This window comes from Lytechinus variegatus, chromosome 19 (genome assembly GCF_018143015.1).
Source record: "Lytechinus variegatus isolate NC3 chromosome 19, Lvar_3.0, whole genome shotgun sequence".
NCBI classification, from domain to species: domain Eukaryota; kingdom Metazoa; phylum Echinodermata; class Echinoidea; order Temnopleuroida; family Toxopneustidae; genus Lytechinus; species Lytechinus variegatus.
The window spans coordinates 1,002,448-1,028,055 of record NC_054758.1 but is presented as its reverse complement, the minus strand read 5'-3'; the positions used below and the strand labels follow the sequence as shown (position 1 = coordinate 1,028,055).

The window sequence follows — 25,608 nt, the reverse complement described above, 5'->3', positions numbered from 1 at the left end:
ATATAGTAAGATGCCAGTAAGATTGAAAAAATCAAAGATTATATGTATATATGCATAAAATGATTATGAAGTGGGAAAAGTGCAAATAACAAAGCAAAGGTTCTGACGAGGCAGTCCCTATGTATGGTAGAATATAAAATTCAAATTCAAGACTTAATGATAAAATGAACTATTATCATAATAATAAGGAAATATGATGGGATTGATTGAATTAAAACGTTGAGAGAAAATTTTTATTCTTAGATTTAAAGAAAATTTAAGTCTGAAATTTGTTTCATGTTACGTGGAAGATAATCATTAATGCAAGGTCTTTTGACTTTAAAAGAAAAGGAAGATGCTGTATTTTTACATTCTTCTACAAAATAATTTTCAGGATTTCCATTATGACTGTACATTAATATTTTCAATTTGATCATAGATGCAACTTTTATGGCACTTTATTTTGTATATGCCTGAAAGCGATACAATATTGATTCAATTGAGATATATTGGAAATTAAGTTTTTGTTAAAAAGAGGTTTTGAAGGCGCATTAAAATCAGACAGGCAAGATATTCTAACTAATTTTCTTATGTAATTTTAACAACTCAATGTCTTAACTGATACACTTGTGTATGTGAATAGAATAATGACATAATCATTACATTCATAGTCATTGGCGGCGGAAGCCAAAAATTTTAGGGGGGACCACCAAAAATTTTTGACAAGCAAAAAAAAGAAAAAAAGAGGTTATCAACCAAAAATTTTAGGGGGGATCGTCCCCACTACCTCAAATTTAGGGGGAGAAACGTCCCCCCCTCTTCCGCCGCCTATGTTCATAGTGCCTGCCAACAGCGGCACCGGCAATGCCTGCTGCGGCTAAACCCCCCGATGACAGTCCAGCGGCTCCAACTGACTGCAGCACCGCTACCGTGCTTCCTGCAGCAACCCCTCCGCCCGATGCTATCGCTGATGCTGACATCATACTTGCGGCACAGGAGCCGGCTGTAATACCCGCTGCGGTAAATCCAACCGCTCCTAAAGCGGCGGGTAGAGCGACTGTTGCTGCTCCGACGCCGATAATGCCACCGATTACTTCCTTAAAGAATGCATCAGCACCTTGCCTGGGAAAACCGATTATGAAAAGAAATCACAAATTTACCCAATCACTTTCTTTATATAAAACTGATATTAGGTCATCATTTTGCCACATTCCCCCTTTTTTCTCACAATCTCACCTATCAATATGTAAAAGTGGGAGCTCTGGGGAAGAAAGGTAGCTTTGTGTTTTTTGTTTTCTTTTCATTCTTTTTTTTTCTCAGAAGAGAAACTCCTTCAATCTTGCTCTAAATTTAAATATGAATTTTGCTTCCGCGCTGTTAAATGATGATATTGAAGTTCTCCATTGTTTCCCCCACCCTTTCTCTAACCCTGTTTTTCCACCTCAGCTATATGTGTTTCTTGCCAGTTAAAGTTCAAATGTATACATTAGGGCATGGAATTAGATTAAGGTTAGGCCGAAGTATATGAAGTTTTCTTCTTTTTTTTAATTGATCGCTCAACTTCTGGACCGGTCGGATCCGGGCGGGTAAAATCTTTATATCAATTTCTGCCGTCACCTCCATAAAGTCAACTTTTCCCGCTTTCCAGCTCATTACTAAACAACCATAATTTTGGGGCAAACAGGTTCCTAATTTAAAAAGAGGGAGGTATAAAATTCGTGTCGTATTAAATAAAAAAGCACAATATTTATTATCAAATTCTATTAAACTTCATGTCATTTCCCTGCACATTCATCTCCTGTCCTGTTTTGCGCCCTCAGTTTGAAATTTTGAATGACACTTAAGTTTCCTTATAATTCAAAATGAAGCGCTTCAGGATAAGTCAAAGAATTTAGGCATCCTTTTTTTTATAAATTCAATAAATCACAGAAGTTTCAATTTTTTGCGCACTATTTTCCTTGAAGTTCAATAATCTTAGAAAATCAATTGAATTAGAGCGGATGGGGTATTAGAGAAATCTGCATTTGGTGAAACGTCCGCCCTTTGAAATTTCAGAGTTTCATTGCTCTGCGAGGGGAGGAATATCTCCCTCCCGGCATATACACTTCTTCTCCTCTGTTTTGCGAGGTATGCACTGTCGCTAAATTGTTTGTAATCAAATCTGATCTTTCCAAGGGAAGTATTCAATATATCTTTGAGAATACCCTTTTATCGGGACCCTTTTCATGGCCCCCCCCAAAAATAAAACACGCTTTAGCTTCGCGCGGAGTTATTATTATTTTAATTTCCTCCATTGTATTCCTTTTTAATGCGTTCGCTCACAATCACTTTTGAAAACAAGGTTCATGAAAAAAGTTCAAAATCACACAACTGTCAACTGAATTGGAGCTGATATAGGTACTAGAGACAAGAGAGATGGCTCCTTTTCATTTTAATTTATGAAACACCAAAAGCTTCGCGCCGGAGGGGGAAACTCCCCCTCCCTGCACCCACCCCCTATATAGGGAGCGCGCTCCGTGCACTCTGTAACTGTTGGTACGCTTTGCGTGCATTTACCGCCCCCTTCAAAATGAAATCCTGGCTACACGGTTGTGCCCACCCCCAAAAGTTCAAGCACCAAGATGAGTTTTAGAAAAGAAAGGAAATGAAGAGAAGCGAATTATCAATTTCTAAATATATTTGTCTCAATCTAATAAGCTAAGAGTGTCATTTTTTGCTCGCTCTCTTCACTCCCTTAAATGTTTTTTTTTAATTTTTTTTTTGAAATTTTGATCAATACACAATGTTCAGCCCCCTTTTTTTGGGGGGTGGCATGGCATTGACACAAGGCTCTTACATAAAAAACGCGAAAGTGTGATCAAGTTTAACATTTTCTCAGAACATTATTCAGAGTAAAAACATTCTTGTTGGGTAAAAAAAAGAAAAATTAAATTGACCTGCATTTGTAATCAATATCTACTGTATTATCCTAATAGTACAAAATAATTGAATAATATTGTTTAGAATGGAATATCAGAGATATTTCAAGTGTTTTGTATAGTAGCCTATATGGTATGCGGAGAATATCATTCCTTTGTTCAATAGGCAAGTGATGCAGACAAAAATACACATTAAAAATGCATCGCTAAAACACTGTAGATTATAATCCTTGATATCATTATTTAGTATTACATGTATCAATATATGACAACCATTGTCAATATAATTCATATCATTATAACTGCTATCATCATTGTGCAAAATCATTATAATATTATTATAGTTACGGTGACTTTGATATTTCATTATCATAATCAAAATTATTATCAATTATAATGATGACAATTATGATGATAATAAGGTAGGCGTCACTACTAGTACTAGTATTATGGTAATATTCGCCATCATTGTCATTTAACATACAAAATAATCAAACCACTTCAGTTTAATACATAAAAAGACTATAGAAAGTATAAATTGTTTAAAAGCCTTGAAAATGACTTGAAATTACAAGGCTCAAAATCCTAAAGGTCCCTCAAGGCCAAGGCCTTAAGGACGAGGTCTAGCATCAAGGCATCACAACACTGATTAATTGTCCTTATAGTGGTACGGGGGGGCACTTCCATTCACGAGTGGATACCATGCACGACCATGAGATCTCAAAAAGCACCCTAAACATGTATTTTCCATATTCTGAAAATGCACCCCTTAACATTGAGTATTGGACTGTGAAGCCCTACCCTTAACACGTATTGGAAACAAAACGATACTATTGGCATGTATTCCCTGAATTGAACCCCTAAACAAGTACAGCGATATTTTAATGTTATGTCACAGACGTCGGTCGTCGGTTTTACCTTCACCTACATCATTGGGTTTAGTACAGCCCAGCCCAACTCGCGCAAATCGTACTCTAAACACGTAGAGTTGACTTCTGGGGCAAAAAGTACTTCCTTTATGAAATATTTTAGTTGTTGTAATGTGAAATTGGCTACCCTATTGGATTGCATCAGGCTATTTAAATTTGCTGTAGTTTGGTGAACAATGTTCAAAGTGTATTCAGGTATGCATTGAAGCATCCCTGGATATACTTGGCTGGGTTGATCTCTTGACCAATCAAGAGTCAGTTGGGGGTAGCAATAATGTACGCCGTATAGGTATAGGAGGCTTTCTTTTCAAGACAGCTAGAGCACAAATTTGGCGGGAAGAGGGCAGAAGAGATTGAGCTTTAGAAGAAGAAGGTTGTCATCCCCCGTGTCAGTTTGAGTCAAAGTACAAGTGAGTTCATTAGTATTGTTATTATACTACTGTATACTTGTAAACTTTGTATGATCATGTATTTTATTCTTACTAAATAATATTATTGATGCCTACTGGATTACTTTATATGAATTTTAATATGAAAACTGACATATTTTATGCCTCTGAAGTCCTATGATTTTAGAAATGCAGATTTACCACAGGGAATATATAATATTGATTTGTTGGCATGCACGAACATAAGTTAAGCTGTTACTGGTCTGCTGGTTGAAGTTAAGATTTTTATAATAGTTTTTTTTACATTAATATGCGACTGTAACCCACTTACCTTCAGATCTGTTTCATGATGTTGATTGTAGTTTATTGTTTTATTTTCCCTTTTAGCTCAACATATGCAATGATTTACTAGAGGATGTTTGCATGCACTGTAATTACCAGAGTACATTAACCCAGATGAACTGAGAGGTGTGCGCGGTGAGTTATTTTAATTGGATCGTATTGCAATAAAACCAGTCTTTTTATTATGTTGTATTCAGGAATTGTTTTTGCATTTTTATCCAAACTGCAGTTTAGTTATGGACGATATATATGTATATTTTTCAACCCATATGTGTGAAGCAAGAATAAAGAAATGTCATATTGAGACCACTCATTCAATGAACAATGATATAACCTTGTTCTCAGTTACATCTTCATGTGTCGCATAATAGGGATGGCAATTTTGGCTTATTTTCTCTTTTTCTATGGGACAAATGCCTTTATTTTCTTACACTGTCAGTTTTCAATACAGCTATTCATCATATATCTTGGCTGTTATGTAAATTTGATTATTTAAATTATTTTTTCTTAATATAGAGATTGAAAAATGAAAATTAGCTTGCCATATTACTTTCCACAAAAAGAGGGCGTACACAAAAATATGCCCAAAATTCAAGTTTTGAGTGCTCTGGTGAATACAAAAATTATTCCCAAGTTACTAATGAAAAATAAATTGCAACTGTATGGAAATTAGTAATTTTGGTCACAAAAGTGATATTTTAATGTTTTTTTTATAAGTGTGTGCTATGTACAGCATTGGCATACCATAGTCCTACCTGTAGATTCCCCACAGGCAGGATGGTTGCAGTGAACAAGTGATCATCATATTGTATAAACTATTTATTGAAATAATTGTAAATTATCACATGGAATAAATGTTGTACATGGGTCATATTATTTTATTTTATCAATATGTATTTACATTGTATTTTTATTATTTATGTCTCTGCAGCGAGGCTGTTTTTCTTGGAATAAAATACCTGTATCACCACAAACATGCAGTCTGGACTTGGCTTTCTTTCATAGTCTTGATTTTTTATACCCTCGCAAATTTGACCCTAAACTCGTAGATTTCCTAGCGAAATAGATACCCTTTTTTCATTATTTGAGTGTTTTTGACACCCTTATTACGTTACGTAGGTAACGTGTCCTATCTTGAAAACGACATCCTTACGTGTTTTTAGGTCGCGTCAATGTAAGTGCCCCCCCCCCCCTGGGTAGCGGTAGTCATGGTAGTGGATATAGATGTATTAAGATTCTTGACTTAAGTTCAGTTTGAAAAAAAATCATCATCACTTCCAAAATTCTAGAATAACTTACCCCGTTACAAGGAGAATAAGGCAAACCATCGTCAGGAATTTTGTTTTCTTGATGATTTCCATTTCTGATCAGCAAATATCTAAAGAAAAATAAAGCGGGAAACAAACAAAATTACAACAACTTTATTTTCTAATTTAATTCTACTTTCATTGGAAATTATATATTTCGTGCACTGTTAGAAAAAATAAAAGAAGTTCCTGCAGCAGAGTCTCGAGAACACCTGTAATCTTACCGAATTGCGTAATAATCATTCTGTAAATTCATAAAACAAGAATTTTTCTGCAATTTAACAGAACAGGTCTGTTTAAAAGGGGAAAAGGGCGTTTTATTCAAGGAAATTTGTAAGATTCCATACATCAAATACCAATTTCCTGTAAGATTACGCAATTCGGTAAGATTACAGGTGTTCTCGAGACTCTGCTGCAGGAACTTCTTTTATTTTTTCTAACAGTGTGGAATAGATACACTCATTGGCGGCGGAAGCCAATAAATTTAGGGGGTGTCCACCTGAAATTTTTGGATGGACACATGTAAAAAATAGGACAAGCGCCCCAAAAATTTTTGAGAAGCAAAAAAAAAAAAAAAAAAAAAAAAAAAAGGTCATCAACCTAAATTTTAGGGGGGGACAACACACGTGTCAAGGGGGTCCACGTGAATTTAGGGGGGGACGCAGGAAAAAAAATTGACAAGCAAAAAAAAAAAAAAAAAAAAAAAAAGGTTATCAAAACAAAATTTAGGGGGGGACCGTCCCCCCCACCTAAAATTTAGGGGGGGGACACGTCCCCCCCGCTTCCGCCGCCTATGGATACACTATTTACTATACTTTCATTCAAAGTTTAATTGTTCATTGCCTATCAAACGGCATAATATCTTAACTGTCAAGTCGTTGCTATAAATAAATAACGCGAAAAAAAGTTTTGTAATGCATTTTTACAGTGTGGTCTTGAGGGTTTCGCGTAAAATATAAATGATGATAGATCAATATTTTTCCTCCGCCGAAAGGAACGACGATAGTTTTAAACAATGTATTTAACTTTCAGTTTCATGGTGATAATGATAATGAAGCTGCTGACGATAATGATGATTATGATGATGACCGTGACGATGATGATGTGGTATTGGTATTTATTTTCCATATCACAATGTTAAAAAAAACAATACAATGTAAGTGTATGTACATAATAAAAATCGAAAGTGAGATGGCTGGATTAACCCACTCAGCTTTGTTAAAATAACAAAGCTGTTCTTCCTTGGGGTCCAGAAAATATGTAACAACAGTTACTGTACATAACATATGATATAACAACAGTTACAGTACATGACATAAAATAGAATTAAACATAATAATTTAACTAAACAATAATGAAAAACAGTAAAAAGAATACAAGAGAATACATCTATACCCTATAATGCGACCCCCCCATTCCCACCCGCCCACTTGTCGCTAGTATTTCTTTTAAAGGTCAGGGCAAGACTGAATTAACTTATTTAAATTTTTATAAAAAGTAAATAGGCTATTTGACAATTTTATTGTAGATGGTAGGTTATTATATTCTTGTGATCCTCTATATAAGAACGTTCTTCGACAGCATTCACTCTTGGGTTTGGGGATTTTAATATTTCCTTGCGATCGGAGAGAATACGAATGATTACAATATTGAAAAGACTCTGCTAAATAAGGTGGGGCTAAGTTATGAAGAGATTTGTATACCATTATGTTTAAATGTGATTTACGCCTTGATTTGAGAGACTGCCATCCTAGTTTTATATGAATATCATTGTTTGAAACGTGATTAAACGGATTTATTTTTAAAATGAGACGTCCGGCCCTATTTTGTAATTTTTGCAAACGTTCAGTGTGTTTTTTGCTTGCCGAATCATAAACAATATCTGCATAATCAAAAAGTGGAAGGATAATAGAATTGTAAACCATCTTCAGATTGGATTCTGATATAAAATGTCTAAGACGGGCCAGAAAGCTGACTACCTTACTAATTTTAGTGCACATTTCGTCAATGTGTATATTCCATTTTAACTTTGGATCAAGGTACATTCCCAGATATTTAACAGTATTTCGTTGATCAATACGTTTACCAGATATAGTTACATTTAAAATATCACATTTAGATAGCATTTTCCCAGTTCCAAATAACATGCAAATGGTTTTATTAACATTAAGACTTAGTTTATTACAACATAACCAGTTATGAATTTTACGGAGATCAAAATTTATATTTTTTTCAATAATATCAACATTTTTATGAGAAAAATACAACACTGTATCATCTGCATATAAAGCAATTTGCAGTTTTTTACTTGTGTTATGAGATCATTTATGTAAATTGTAAATAAAATTGGTCCAAGTATGGAGCCCTGAGGAATTCCATAGTTTATATATGATATATTTGATATTACAGAATCTATTAAAGTACACATCTTCCTATTGTACAAGTAACTTTCGAACCAGCGTAAGGCGTCCGTCGAAACACCAATTCTTGAGAGTTTTCTAATAAGTATTGAAGTATCTACGGTGTCAAAAGCTTTTTTCAGGTCGATGAACACAGCACCAGTATAAAAGCCATTATCCATTTCTTTCAACCATTCATCGGTAACTTTCAATAAAGACGTTACAGTCGAATGCTTTTCTCTGAAGCCCGACTGTTGGGGACAAAGTATATTGTATTCTTTCATGTAAGATTTCAATTGATTACTAACAAGTTTCTCGAGAATTTTCGAAACAGTTGGTAAAATTGATATCGGTCTAAAATTAGAAGGGTCATCTTTGTTACCAGTTTTAAATAATGGAATTACTTTAGCAATTTTAAACTGATTAGGAAAAACACAATCTAGTAGTGACTTATTAAAAAGATAAGTTAAAGAAGGAACTATAACAGCAGAAGATAATTTAAAAACTGTGCTGTGATTCCATCAATTCCATAAGAAGGTTTATTTTTCAAGAGATTTATTTCTTTCAAAACAGCTGCCTCTGATAATACTCTTAAACTGAAAGAAGATACGGCTTGATATTCCTGATTAGATATGGATTCATTTGTAATAGGAATTGTGGATGCTAAATAATTTCCAACGTTTGCAAAATACTCGTTAAATTTTTCACTTTTTTCGAACAAAGTTTCACTATCTCTTTGAAATGTATTTTTATTACTATTGGTGCGAGGTAATAAAGATGTCAATACTTTCCAGGTGTTACCAGAGTTTTCTTTTATTTTCAATATCTTTTCGGAATAATATTTTTTCTTTCTTTTCCTTATCTCAAAAGTAACATTATTTCTCAGTTTTCTGTATTCTTTCATCATTGTTTCATCTTTATTTTTCCAAGCTTTTCGCTTTAATTTATCTCTTTTTCTTATCAATTCAAAAATATATGAATTCATCCATGGAGACTTCTTATTACTAATTTTCTTGCTCTTGATAGGCATATGCTGGTTAACAACATTCATAAGTAAAGCCTCCCATTTACTGACTGCTTCACTGATACACGTACAATCAAGAATTTCATGCCAAGGTTGATTACTTAAATCATCTAAATAAGATTCTAAATCAAAACCAGAAAATTTTCTATAATTAATAACTCGAGAAGAATTTTCAGTCTTTGACTTCCATATTAAATAACTTAAAGAGTGATCACTCATTCCAACATGCAAAACACCATGTGATTTTATTTTCTCAATTGAGTTAGTTAACATATGGTCAATGAGTGTCATTGTTTTTGCTGTAATCCTGGTATAATCTGTTGTATTAATTTGCTGTAATGAAAATAAGTTATGTATATCACTTAAACGGTTTGAATCGGACGATCCAGATATTTTCAGTAAATCACAGTTTGTATCTCCCATGACAATGATTGAATAATTAAAAGTATCCAAGAATGATAACAAATTTTCATATTGAAGATATAAATGAACATTGCTATTAGGTGGTCTATACCAAGTAAGAAAAATGATTGGGTTAGAGAATTTTGGTCGAATAATTAATGGGATGATTTCTAAGGAATTTACAACATCATATTTAATAAGTTCAAAAGACAAAGAATTACGTATATACACTGCCACTCCGCCACCATTCCTATTTCTGTCTTTTCGAACAAGGTTAAAATTATCAATATTTAGTTCACTGTCAAAAATAGAATCATCAAGGAATGTTTCATTTAATGCAAGAAGATGAATATCGTTACTATGTAAAAACAATTTGATTTCATCTATATTACGGAGAAGACTCCGGACATTAAGATGAGCAAATTTAAGGCCTTTTCCTTTCAAACAGTCAACATTTAAAGGATTTTGAACATTCATTACATGGGTGGAATCATAATCAGATATATCATGAACATTTTGAATATCATTTAAAAAGTCATCATCAATACCAAAGAAGGGTAAGTGGTTAAAAAGACATTTCGAACATTCCCAATTAAAGAAATGGTGAGAAGGATCATTGTAAGTTTTAATACTTATATCAGTGCAACATATATGAACCCACTTTTTGCACTTTGTGCACTGTAATGCCCTATGGTTATTTTTTACAATTTTAAGGCAACTTACACATGAAAAGGTCCTAACCATTTAACAATGCAAATATATATATATATCTAAAGTAACTTAAAAACAACAACAACAACTTACAGGATTAATTGGATTTTAATACAATTAAAGAAGAATGCACCAATGCATAAAAAGTCATTAGTTATTCTGAATTAAGCATGACAATCATTCGGAAAAGGATTTATATCAAGTCCAATTCACTCTCTTCTTTGATGACACGTTTAATAGTCTTTCCTCCACTCGCTGGGAGGAGAGCTATAATTCGTCCGTCGGAAGTCCAGGCAGCTAGGACTTTTGTCATAGCCTTAGTCTTTTTCAGAAGCTCTGCATTTTGCTTCGTTAGATCTTCGTCGATTCCTAGTTTTTTTCCTTTGAGGTTACGACGTTTTGATAGAATGAGACTACGAGTCCGATAGGAGACGAACTTTGCTATTATGACCCGTGGCCTAGTCAAAGACTTGCTGCTGCGAGTCACTCTACTTGATTGCGAGTCTGACGATTTCTTTGTGCTCAGACGATGTGATCTTTCAATGTCATCCTTGGGTATTGAGAGATTCAAATTTTCACGAGCAAGTCTGCAGATAAGGTCATCGGTGTCCTCTCCTTCGGATTCGGGGATGCCATAAAAGCGTAGACAATTACGCCGACTGTATTGTTCTTGGTCATTCGCTGTCCGTTGAAGCATACGAAGAGATTCACGTTGACCGTCGATGGTGTTTGATAGGGTAGCGATCTCTTTGTCCTTAGTTGCAAGCTTACTTTCGAGGTCCAGTAATCTTCCTTCGCTCTCTTCAATTCTGCCGATGATCTTGTTAAATGCATCTTCAACGGCTTCACGCACTACTTGGCGAATTGTATTGAGAAACTTATCACCATTCATGTAGCTCTTAATTGCATCGTCGGTAATCGATTCGATTTTCTTTTGGGTCAAACCTTCTGGCATGTTGATAGGTGATTGTGAAGTAAAACTGTAAATAGAAGCTGTTGGACCCTGGGTTTCAAATCTGCACAGTGATGAGGAGGATGGTGACGATGGTGATGATGGTGATGATAATAATGATGATGGTGATGAGGATAATGATGATGATTGTGATTATGATGATGATAATTATGACGATAACGATGATTATGATGATGACCGTCACGATGATGATGATAATGATGATGGTGATGATGATGGTGATGATGATGATTATGATGATATGTTGACGATGATGATGATGATGGTGGTGATGATAATAATGATGATGGTGATGATGATATGTTGACGATGTTGATGATGGTGATAATGATGCTGATGATGATGGTGATGTGAAAATCGCGGGGGAGGACACGTCCTTCCCACCCTCCCCCTCGGATCGCTGCCATTGCTTGCCATATTTATAAATATTATTTTTTAACGCAATTTATGACATGAATAGAAGGGAGTTTTTATTAAATTTACGATGCGTGGTTTGAGAAAGTGGGCAGGATCTCCCTCCACGTTTGACTGATTAAGAATTAAAACGCTGCAACAACAAAAATGTTAATTTACCACAAAAAAAGCGATTCGTGTAAATGGACGTTAGAGACTTACTCCGGAGCTGCTCTCTACAACTCACCGATTACTTTGAAAATGTTATTTAAATCACAATGGAGAGCTGAAGAAAAATGAAGGGCTTTTGTCGAAAGTTGGTGGACTGGGACAGCAGATCATCCGAACATTTGCACCGGACAAACCATTTGAAATAAGACGTTTTCCAGAGTCAAGGCACTATGCTGCTGTCCCTGGTCCATCAACTTTCGACAAAATCCTCTCAGCTCTCCATTGTGATATGACTTGCATTTTCACAAGAATTGGTGGGTTGTCGAGAGCAGCTCCGTAGTGTGTGAAAACTCTCCATTGTATGGCACGTGAAGTATGCATAAATTCACTCACATCAAAATACCATTTATTCATTGTTACATATAAGAATAATTGTAAAAGAATTTTAAAAGCAATTACATTCATCTATTAGTTATTTCCCTTTAAGGTTAGCCAAGAATTGTAAAGAACATTCAAGAATGTCTTTTTATTATGCAGGCCTTGCCTATTTAAAAGGCCAAGGAGTTGTATTGTTATTTCTGAATAGAGATTAGGAACAATAGGCTTAGCTATGCTATTGACACTCTTGATTTCAATGAGGTCATTCAAGAGTGTTCTGGATTTTGACTGCTCCTGAAAGGAGAAAGTTTTTTTAAAGAAAATGCTAGAACTTTCCTTAATAGTGAGTTCTAGAAGAATAGCTGCAAACTATATAAAGCTGGCGGATTCTTCAAGATTATCATCACATCATATTAGATCACACCATCACATCATATGAGAGCAGGAGATCACATCACATCATATGAGATCACTTCACCAGATCAGATCAGAGCAGTTTATGCCCACCATCAATGAACTGTTTGCAGTTATTTTGAGAGAGAAATTATCAGTTCTCAACATCATCAACCTGTTCAATGAACACGCTTCAACCCATGGATTGCTGAAATTGACTGTTAATCATCATCAACATCGTCTTCACGGACATTTCAACTCGTTGCAGTGACTCTTATTATTCATCGGACTTCAACCTCAGTTTCATCATCGCCATCATTGTGAATTTTCGCCAGTCAACTGGGATTTTTATCATTTGGATTATTACTTGGATATAGCATCATCACTTCGGGATTTTACATCGGACACTTCAAGAGATTTATGTAAGATCATTATTTGTTTTATTTATGTATAATTATTTCCTGTAATAAAAAAAAGAGGAAATTAAACACAAAGAAGAAATTAAACACTTGTTATTTGTTGCAGTATCGTAACAAATAATTTTGGGGGCTTGTCCGGGAAACAAAAACCAAATTTGTACAAGCCAGTTTGAAACTAAAACCAGTTGTCCGGGAAACGAAAACCAAATTTGTACAAGCCAAGGCAATTTGAGACGAAAGTCAGTTTGAAACAAAAGCCAATTTGAATTGGAAACATTTTGGAAATTTTTGGAAAGTTCTAGAATATACTGTACTGTGTTATTACGTGCTTGTATTTGTGTATATTCACTGTGGCTACATTTGATGTTGAAGAATTTCTTGCAATGACAGAATTGTCATATGATCATTTGAAGTCACTGAAGAAAGATGATTTGATAACAGTTTGTGATCATTTGGGTGTATCTCTAGCCCCAGGTTTAAAGAAGGCAGAGATAATTGACTTGTTAGCTAGTCACATGAAGCTTACAGAGGAGCCTGAAACTTCTATCAATATGTCAGAGGATGCTCAGATCCAACTGGCAAACATTGAATTGGAAAAGGAAAGAATCAAAGAAAACCTTGAAATGGAGAAAATAAACATTGAAAAGGAGAGAATGAGATTGGAGTACCAGTTAAAGTTGAAAGAAATGGAGTTAGCTCATGCAAATACTAACTCTGCGAAAGATAAATCTCCCCAAGTCTTTGATGTGGCGAAAAACATTCGCCTTGTGCCAAAATTTGATGAAGAGGGAGTTGATACATATTTTGTGTCATTTGAAAAAGTGGCCAAGAGACTGAATTGGCCCGAGGAATACTGGACTCTTCTCCTCCAAAGTGTTTTTGTTGGAAAGGCTGCAAAAGTCTATTCTTCGCTCTCTGAAATGCAATCATGTGACTATGCTACAGTAAAAGAAACAATTCTCAATGCATATGAGTTAGTACCAGAAGCGTACAGACATAAATTTAGGAACATGCAAAGACAAACAGGCCAGACGTATGTTGAATTTGCTAGGGAACAAGAAATGATGTTCGATAAGTGGTACAGATCACTGAAAGTTGACAAAGATTTTGTTCACCTTAGGGAAGTTGTCCTCCTAGAAGAATTCAAAAAGAGTCTTCCTTTTGGCATTAAATCTCACTTAGATGACCATAGAGTTACTGAAGTCAGTAAAGCAGCCATAGTAGCTGATGAATTTGAGGTCACACATAAAGGTAGTGGAGATAGGCCTCCTTTCAAGAATTATTGGAAAAAGAAAGGTAAAGGGTCATTTGAATCCCACAATAAACCTAGTGAGGGAAAATATGCAAGCAAGGACAAAGACGCTAATAAGAATCAGGCTAGTGGGGGCACAGAATCAACCAAAAGGTCTGAGAGTCGTAGTTCCAAAATTTGTACTCATTGTCATAAATCGGGACATTTGAAAGAATCATGTTGGAAATTGGTTGGAATGCCAACCAAAACTAAGAAAGACATGGGTTTTGTCAAGCAAACAAGTGTTCCCTCGATGGAGTTTGTTCCATCAGAGCCCAATCAAGATGTTGAGAGTGTTTCTCTGGTATTTGCTGATAAAGTCAAGCAGGTTGATGAAACTTTTAGAAGTTTTTTGCATGATGGTGAAGTATCCCCTTGTTCGACTGGTGCTGGTAGGTCAGTGGTGATCCTTAGGGATACAGGGGCTGCACAGTCCCTGATGGTGCCAGGGGATTCGGCTCTCCCTCCGGAGAGTTCAGAGAATGCCAACGTCTTAGTTCAAGGTATTGGCCCAAATTTCATGTCGGTTCCTTTGCATAAGGTCGACTTAAAGTGTGACCTAGTTAGTGGTCCTGTGACTGTTGGTGTCGTTCCAGAATTACCCATGAAAGGTGTTGATTTCTTGTTAGGTAACGACTTGGCTGGAGATAAAGTTGTTGCATCTCCAGTGGTTTCGGAAAAGCCCGTTGAGGTAGCTGAAACTGAATTGTTGCAGGAAGATTTTCCAGGGATTTTCCCGGATTGTGTTGTTACTAGGTCTCAGACTCGTAGAGCTGAAAAGGATGATGCGGAATCTGCTGATGTAGAGGAGAGTACTGATGTCTGGTTAGCTGAAACCTTTTTCAAGGATTTGAATGGGGATAGTGTTGAAGGCTCTGTTGCTAACAATGATAGTTTGTTTAGTAAATCCTCCCTTGTACAGGCACAACAGGCAGACCCAGAATTAAAAAGCTTGTCACAGAAAGCATGTTCTGAGGCTGAGGCTGATAAGGTTCCTGAGTGCTTTTATGTCAAAGATGACATTTTGATGAGGAAATGGAGACCTCCCCGGAGACCAGCTAATGAAGATTGGTGTATAATTCACCAGGTTGTAGTTCCTCCTTGTTACCGCACAGATATTCTGAAAATGGCTCATGAGTTACCTATGGCAGGTCATGTCGGTATTCGGAAGACAGAAGATAGAATTATGAGGCATTTCTATTGGCCTAAGATGCACAAAGATGTTGTGCATTTCTGTAAGACATGTCATACATGTCAGATTATTGGTAAGGCACAGCCTTCTATCAAGCCTGCTCCATTGATACCCATTCCTGCATTTGATGAACCTTTTACTAGGGTTCTTGTTGATTGTGTCGGACCCTTACCCAGAACGAGGTCGGGTCACAGATTTCTCCTGACGATTATGGACTTGTCTACACGGTTTCCAGAGGCGATACCTTTGAGGAGTATCACTGCGAAGACAGTGGTGCAGGCGTTAGTGCAGTTTTTCACTAGGTACGGTCTGCCGAAGGAAATTCAATCTGATCAAGGGTCAAATTTCATGTCAGGAATATTTCAGCAAGTTATGAAGGAGTTGGGAATAAAGCAGATTAAGTCTTCTGCTTATCACCCACAGTCCCAAGGAGCGTTAGAACGCTATCATCAGACTTTGAAGACCATGATTAGGGCTTATTGTGAAGACTATCCCGATGACTGGGATAAAGGGATCTCATTCCTACTGTTTGCAACTAGGGATTCCCGAATGAGTCCACAGGTTTCAGTCCATTTGAATTGGTCTATGGTCATGAGGTTAGGGGTCCCTAAAGCTTATCAAAGAGAGGTTTATGGTTCAGAATGATGATGTAAACCTTCTAGACTATGTGTCAAAGTTTAGAGAAAGGCTCTCAAAAGCTTGTGATGTGGCTAAGGAACACTTGAAAGAGTCGCAGGGGAAAATGAAAGCTCAAGCTGACAAAAATGCAAAAGAGCGAAGTTTCAAGCCTGGAGACAAAGTGTTAGTGTTGTTGCCTTTGCAAGGTGAGCCCTTGAAAGCTAGGTTTAGTGGTCCCTACATAGTCAAAAAGAAATTGAATGATGTCAACTATGTGATCAGTACCCCTGATCGAAGAAAGTCTCAAAGAGTTTGTCATGTAAACATGTTGAAAGAATACTTTGAGCGAGAGGCTAGTCAGCCAATAGGTACAACACAGGTCAAAGAAGAAGAAAAACAGGTAGATGTACATGAAGAATGCTATGAAAAGACAGATAATGAATTGTCTTATACAGATGTATCTAAGAACGAACCATGTGGTGTAAAGTTGTCTAACTCAGAGATGTTAGGAAATATGGATGAGGCATTAAAACACCTGCCTGAAGATCAGAGAAATGATATATCTGGCCTGTTAAGAGAATATGAGAATGTGTGTAAAGACAAACCAGGTCGTACACCTTTAACTGTACATGATGTAGACGTAGGTGATGTAAGACCTATCAAACAGAATCCTTATAGGCTCAATCCAAGCAAGTTGGAAATGGTGAATAAGGAAATACAGTTTATGTTAGATAATGACATAATCGAACCGAGTCAGAGTAGTTGGAGTTCTCCCATTGTAATGGTTCCAAAGCCAGACGGCTCTCAGAGATTTTGCATTGATTACCGAAAGGTAAATGCAGTAACTAAGACTGACTCGTATCCAATTCCTAGGTTAGAAGATTGTATTGATAGGGTTGGAAATTCTGCCTATATCACAAAGATAGACTTGCTTAAAGGATATTGGCAAGTGCCACTGACTGACCGAGCCAAAGAGATATCAGCCTTTGTCACACCTGAAGGCTTATTTCAATGCAAAGTCATGCCTTTTGGAATGAAAAATGCACCAGCAACCTTCCAAAGGTTGACAAATCAAGTGATTGCCGGACTTGACAATTGTGTCGTATACATAGACGACATCCTAGTATACAGTGATACTTGGAATGATCATCTGAATCATTTGCGAGCACTGTTTGACAGGCTGGACAAAGCCAATCTAGTAGTGAATCTGATGAAAAGTGAATTTGCCAAGGCAAAGGTCACATATCTTGGTCATGTGGTTGGTCAAGGGCAAGTGCTACCAAGAGAAGCCAAGATACAAGCTATCTTAGACTTCCCAATTCCCACAACTAAGAAAGAATTGCTCAGATTCTTAGGTATGAGTGGCTTCTACAGGAAATTTGTTCCAAATTTCAGTACAGTGGTTAGTCCTCTGACAAACTTGCTGAAGGCAAAAGTGAAGTATGTTTGGTCTGACGAATGTCAAAGATCATTTGAGAAATTAAAGGCCATTTTGGTGAATGAGCCTATTTTGGCAGCTCCAAACTTCACAAAGCCATTCAAAGTAGCAATTGATGCATGTGATGTTGGAGTAGGAGCAGTATTGCTCCAAGAAGATGAAGAAGGCATCGAAAAACCAGTGTGCTACTTCTCTAAGAAACTCAATCGATTTCAGAAGAAGTACTCAACTATTGAAAAAGAGGCCCTGAGTCTCGTACTAGCCCTTCAGCAATTTGAGGTGTATCTAACCAATGGAGAGATTACAGTCTATACAGATCACAATCCTCTTGTGTTTTTGGAGAAATTCAAAACAAAGAATCAAAGACTGTATAGATGGAGCCTAATGCTCCAACCATTCCCTTTGAAAATTGTACACATAAAGGGAAAGAATAATGTAATTGCTGATGCTCTATCAAGAGTATAAAAAGTGAAATTATTCATGATTTTGACCAAGTGTGTCATTTGAAGAAAACATCTTTGATGTTCATTTATTTTAACATGTTCGTTAAGTACTATATCTTTGTACACGATAACTGTAAATGATTTATCAAGATGACTTTGAACAGTTAAAAGAAAAATTAATCTTAAAGAAACCTTTACTACGGTAAAGCTTTCTTTTCCCGGTGGGGGAGGTGTTACATATAAGAATAATTGTAAAAGAATTTTAAAAGCAATTACATTCATCTATTAGTTATTTCCCTTTAAGGTTAGCCAAGAATTGTAAAGAACATTCAAGAATGTCTTTTTATTATGCAGGCCTTGCCTATTTAAAAGGCCAAGGAGTTGTATTGTTATTTCTGAATAGAGATTAGGAACAATAGGCTTAGCTATGCTATTGACACTCTTGATTTCAATGAGGTCATTCAAGAGTGTTCTGGATTTTGACTGCTCCTGAAAGGAGAAAGTTTTTTTAAAGAAATGCTAGAACCTTCCTTAATAGTGAGTTCTAGAAGAATAGCTGCAAACTATATAAAGCTGGCGGATTCTTCAAGATTATCATCACATCATATTAGATCACACCATCACATCATATGAGAGCAGGAGATCACATCACATCATATGAGATCACTTCACCAGATCAGATCAGAGCAGTTTATGCCCACCATCAATGAACTGTTTGCAGTTATTTTGAGAGAGAAATTATCAGTTCTCAACATCATCAACCTGTTCAATGAACACGCTTCAACCCATGGATTGCTGAAATTGACTGTTAATCATCATCAACATCGTCTTCACGGACATTTCAACTCGTTGCAGTGACTCTTATTATTCATCGGACTTCAACCTCAGTTTCATCATCGCCATCATTGTGAATTTTCGCCAGTCAACTGGGATGGGATTTTTATCATTTGGATTATTACTTGGATATAGCATCATCACTTCGGGATTTTACATCGGACACTTCAAGAGATTTATGTAAGATCATTATTTGTTTTATTTATGTATAATTATTTCCTGTAATAAAAAAAAGAGGAAATTAAACACAAAGAAGAAATTAAAACACTTGTTATTTGTTGCAGTATCGTAACATCATTTATCTTAATAAGTCCAGTAGACATTTTCATACCCGAAAAAGTTGTTAAGTACAAGGGTTTATTTTGTTGATTTGTGTTCTAGATGGGTATTGAAGTAAATTCAGCTTGGTTGTCACCTGGGCAACCTTGAGCAATTTTTTTATTAGCCTAATTAGCTCAAACATCTTCTTATTAGCATAATACGATATGTAATATGCTACTTCTCTTAAACCAGAAAGATTGAAAACATAAATAATATAATTTTTTCTATGTGACGAGGAATCGATTCATAGCAATATTTTGAATATCTAATTTATGCAGTTATCGTCAGCCTAATTAGCATGAGCTAATTAGCATAAGTGTAATATATACGTATTTTTCAGGGGCGGATCCAGCTTTCGCCAATAGGGGGTGCCGAAAAATATTTTGATCAACATTTTTTTTTATTGGCCGCTACAATCTGGCTTTTTTTGTTGGTTTTTCAGGGGGAAGTCCTAACTAAAGACTGAAGTTTTAAGTATATGTTAGTTTTTATTGCTATAAACAATATAAGATATCTCATGTGGTCTTAATATATAATGCGAGCGCAAAGCGCGAGCTAAAAATCTTTGATATTTTATGTCCTTAGAACTGAAGATTCAGAGTAGTTTTTATAATCATGAACAAAGATAAGTATCCGACTATTAATGCGAGCGCGAAGCGCGAGCCGAAATTTTATCATATAGTAACGTGAAAAGTGACTCAATTAGGACTGTTTTTAGTGATTAATGAAGAGGATACAAGTATCACCAATTAAATAATGAGAGTGCGAAGCGCGAGTTCAAAATTGCTGATATTCCGACCTGAAAAAAATGAACAGTCTAAAGCGCGTTTTATTTAAATAAACAAGCTGTGTGTCTCAAACAATTAAATGCAAACACGAAGCATGAGCTTAATATTTTTATATACTGACATGATAAAGGAGCATTTTTATAAATTTTGGTAAGAATTTCCATAGAGCATAGGTTTCTCACAAAACAAACAATGCGAGCGCGCAGCACGAGCTGAACATTTTGATACACATTAACAATTTGTGTAAATCAAACAGAATAATAAAAGCTTGATGTGCGAGCTAAAAACTTGTGTGCAAATTGATATCAGAAGTGAATGTATTGTATATATATTGGTTATATATTAGTGTCATTTAACCCTCTTGAATGGGATTCATTACACCGGCAATGCGAGAGCGAAGCGCGAGCGAAAAAAAAATTATATAAAGTCTATTTTCCAATTCTTCCCCTCACCTTTTTTTGGTATCCTTTAGGGGTCGGGCCGGTCGTTACGAGGCTGTAAATTATACATTATGGGTAAAATACCTCTTTCTTACCTTTCCTTCTGTTTTTCGTAGTTTCTATCAAGGTAAAGAGTACACTTTTTTCTGCAGGTTGTCAAAAATAGGGGGGAGGCCGGGGCCGGCTCGGCCCCCTCCTGGATCCGCGCCTGTTTTTGTATGTCTATCTAGAAAATGCCCAATACGTAGATAATGCATCCTTTTTAGGGTTTTCGATTGCGAGGAATTCATGTATGACATTATTTTTCAATTTTAACCAATGCAATCGCTGTAATTAGCATAATTAGCATTATACACTAATTTAACATATATATGCGTAATATATATTAACCTATATATTTCTTTGTCATTTCATATCGAGAATGCCCGAAAACATGATTAGGCCTAATCCTACTTATCCTATGGTTTTTATGGCCAGAAATTCATTTATGACACTATTTTTCCATTTTTACCAATGTAATTGTCGTAATTGGCATAATGCGCTAATCAACATATATGTGCAGTATAGAATTCCTTTGTCATTCTATATTGAGAAGGACTGAAAACATAAATAATACAGCTATCTTATGGTTTTCTATGGTGAGGAATTCTTTAGTTACATTTTTTCTCTTTTAACCAATGTTATTGGTGCAATTAGCGTAATTAGCATATTGTGGTAATTAACATATATGAGCAATATAATTATATATAGATATATATTTCTTTGTTAATTTATATCGAGAATGCCCGAAAATATGAATTATACAGCTATCCCATGGTTTTCTATAATGAGGAGTTAATTTATGACATTATTCTTCCCCTTTTAACCAATGTAATTTCGTAGTTATTATAATTAGCATAATGCGCTAATTAACATATATTTGCAATAAATAGATTTATATGTCAAAGTACTGTTTACATAGACCTGAAAACATAAATAATACAGCTCATCTAATGTATCTTTAAATTCATTTATGACAGTAATTTTCCATTTCAACCAATGACAATGCCTTCAATTAGAATAACTAGCACAATGCTTTAATTAAAGCTTGTGTATAGTTTTGGTAAATCCACCAAAATGCACCTATCACTATTCCAATTCATTGCTAGCTAATATGAATGGATATGCCCTATAACAGTTATGATGTGGAGGATATGAATGAAAATGTGTTTTACAGGATAAATTTTGCGATTTTACATGGAAATTTAACTTGATCGGGTCACCCGATCAAATTAAAATATCTGTGTGTTTTTGTCTTTCAATTAAATCCTATTCCAAATCATGGAATGGGCTGAAACTTTCAAGATATGTTCTTTGTCTGTAACTTTTGGATATCTAATCACTAAATTTATAAGATAAGTGCTTGAATGCCCATTTTTTTAAATTTAAAACAAGCATCGCCAAGAGAGGGCGCTATATATCCAAGATTTGAATATTTGAAATTTTCTCAGAGAAGTGCAGTTGGAAAAAATATCTAACGGTCTCTACGCTTCAGTTAGACTGTCATATTAGATGATATTCGATTATCAATCACATTATTGACCCTTTACCAAAGCTATAGACAGGCTTTAACATCTATGTTCAATATAGCAAGTATATACTCCTATATTAGTTTAGAGTGCCTGAAAACATGAAAAATACAGCTATCCTATGGTTTGTGGTAAGTGCAATATATATATATTTCTTTGTCACTGTAGTTTTTATCTCGCCTGCGTATCAGAGCGAGACTATAGGCGCCGCTTTTCCGGCGGCGACGGCGGCGTTGTCAACATTGAAATCTTATAAACCAAAGTTAAGTTTTTTAAATGTCGGCATAACTTAGAAAGTGTATGGACCTAGTTCACGAAACTTAAATATATTGGTAATCAAGTACTACCGGACATCCTGCCTTAGTTTCAGGTCACATGACCAGGTCAAAGGTCACTTAGCGTCAATGAACTTTGGCCATGTTGGTGGCATTTGTCGAATTGTCAGAAGTTTAAAAGTTTATAGATCTACATGTAGTTCATGAAACTTGGACGTAAGTGCTACCATGTAAGCCTAACCCCTAATATCCTGTGCGCATATCAAGTCACATGACCAAGATTAAAAGGTAATGTAAGGTCAGTGAACTTTGGCCGTGTTAGAGGTATTTCTTAACTTATCATCATAACTTAGAAGGTTTATTATGGAAGCTTAAAAGTGCCACCGAGATGTTGAGATAATTATCTCATCATGTTGACATCTTGTAGAAGAGATGATGAGATGACAAGATCCCGGATCTCATCATGTTGACATCTTGTAGAAGAGATGATGAGATGACAAGATCCCGGATCTCATCAGGTTGACATCTTGTAGAAGAGATGATGAGATGACAAGATCCCGGATCTCATCATGTCAACATCTTTTAGAAGAGATGATGAGATGACAAGATCCGGATCTCATCATGTCAACATCTTTTAGAAGAGATGATGAGATGGCAAGATCCCGGAACTCATCATGTCAACATCTTTTAGTAGAGATGATGAGATGACAAGATCTTGGATCTCGTCATGTCTACATCTTTTAGTAGAGATGATGAGATGACAAGATCCCGGATCTCGTCATGTCGACATCTTGTAGAAGAGATGATTAGATGACATGATCATGGATCGAAGATCTTCAATGTCAAAACTGCTGCTATATTAAATCGATTAATTCAGGCGAAACTGCCAGAGGCAATCCACTTTAATTAGCTCATTATGCTAATTAGGCTAATTACAACATTAACATTATTAAAATTGAAATATGATATATCATAAATGAATTCCTCGTCATAGAAAACTATGAAATAGCTGTATTATTAATGTTTTCAGGTATTCTTGATATAAAATGACAAAGGAATATTTATTTATATGTAATTATATTGCTCATATATGTTAACTAGCACATTATGTAAATTACGCTATTTGTTAAACGGGAAAATAATGTCACAACTGGGCGTTGTGGCGTGCGCCTGTAATCCAAGCTGTGGGGAAGTTACAAATTGATGCAGAGGTTCGAGCCCTGGTCACGTCTTTCGGATGGTGACGTTAAAGGTCGGTCCCAGACGTAAATAATCATATCTGATTGATACACGTCTGACAAAACTCAAATACACACACACACTCACAAAAGAATTCTTCGTCCTAGAAAACCACAGGATAGCTGTATTGTTTGTTTTCAGGCTTTATCAATATTAAATGAAAAAAAGGAATATATTGCTAATAACGAAAATTACCTTGGTAAAAAGGTAAAAATAATGTCATAAATGAATTCCTTGTCATAGAAAATCATAGGATAGCTGTATTATTCATGTTTTCGGGCATTCTTTATACAAAATGACAAAGGAATATTTATATTCATAGTAAAATATTGCTAATAAGTTAAGTAGTGCATTATGCTAATAACGCTAATTAAAACAATAACATTTGTCAAATGGGAAAAATAATTTCACAAAAGAATTCCTCATCATAAGATACCATAGGATAGCTGTATTATTTATGTTTTCAGGCATTCTCAATATAAACTGACAAAGGAATATATTATGTATTGCACATTTGTGTTAATTAGTGCATTATGCTAATTATTCTAATTAAGACATTTGCAATGGTTACACGTGAAACTTATTGTCATAAATGAATTCCTCGACATTGAAAACATTAGAAGAGTTGTATTATGTATGTTTTCAGGCTGTTGTACTACTTCGACAAATATATATATACGTTAATTAGTACATTATGTTAATTATGCTAATTATGCTTATTACAGCAACTAAATTGGTTAAAATGAAAAAATAATGCCATAAATAAATTCCTCGCCATAAAAAAAACCATAAGATAGCTGTATTATTCATGTTTTCGAGCATTCTCGATATGAAATATCAAAGAAATATATATTTTTATTATATTACACACATATATGTTAATTAGCGTATTATGCTAATCATGCTTATTATAGTGATTACATTGGTTAAAATTGAAAATATGAAAATTAATGTCATATATGAATTCCTCGCAATTGAAAACCATACAAAGGTTAAATTGGCAACGTATTGGGCATTTTCTATAGATCCACTATAGACATCCACAAATACGTACATGTAAATATTACACTTAAGCTAATTAGCTCATTATGCTAATTAGGCTGATTACGATAACTGCATAACTGAATTATTCAAAACATTGTTTTGAATCGATTCATCGTCACAGGAACTCTTAGAAAAATGATATAATTTACGTTTTTAGTCTTTTTGGTTTAAGAGAAGTAACATAATACATATCGTACATATGCAAATTAGATGATTATGCTAATAACGCTAATCAAAAAATTGCTCAAGGTTGCCAAGGTGGCAACCTAGCCGAATTTACTTCAATACCCATCTAGAACACGAATCAACAAAAAAACCTTGCACTTAAAAACTTTTCCAGGTCTTGTACATGGCCTATGAGACCGTCTATAAATCCCACTGACATCGACATTGGTAAATGACGAAAGGAAGAGTTGATCGCTTACCTTAACTCTATTTTGAAAAGGAACGTTTACTGCAAGCTAAGAAACGTTGAGCTTCCGAAAATGATTTTTAAAAAAGCCTGATGCACCGAGTCGAGAGACGAGAGACACACACAAGTGAGTTTGGTAAACCCCGAGCATGCCGAGCGAGTTGTGAAACCATGAAGTAATGATATGATTGGCCCGGATGGAGGTAGTTTAGTCTTTATCCCAAACCCCGCCCAAACTTCAAACCTACAAAAAACCCAGGGGGGGCACTTACATTGACAAGTGGATACCATGCGCGACCAAAAAACACGTAAAAAGGATGTCTTTTTCACGATAGGACACGTTACGTACGTAACGTGATAAGGGTGTCAAAACCACAAAAATAGTGAAAAAAAAATATCTATTTCGCTAGGAAAATTACGTGTTTAGTGTCGATTTGCGGGGATGATAAAACAAAAAGAAATGATTTATAAAGGATGTCCTTTTTGCCCCAACACTTCGTGTTTAGAGTCCGATTTGCGTGAGGTGCAGAAGGTGGGGTCGTACTAAACCAAATAAGGTAAAGCCGACGACCGAAGAA

General features: G+C 35.4%; 1 protein-coding gene across 1 annotated transcript; it reads right to left on the bottom strand.

The window, feature by feature from the left end:
• Nucleotides 1–739: 739 nt before the first annotated feature.
• On the bottom strand, nt 740–25,168 carry LOC121406022 (interferon alpha-inducible protein 27-like protein 2A). Its single transcript, XM_041597024.1, has 3 exons — nt 25,044–25,168; nt 5,857–5,935; nt 740–1,101 (listed from the first exon to the last, which is right to left on the bottom strand). Exons 2-3 carry the CDS (start codon nt 5,916–5,918, stop codon nt 774–776), a joined length of 390 nt encoding a protein of 129 aa, XP_041452958.1. The 5' UTR covers nt 5,919–5,935; nt 25,044–25,168; the 3' UTR covers nt 740–773.
• Nucleotides 25,169–25,608: the final 440 nt, after the last annotated feature.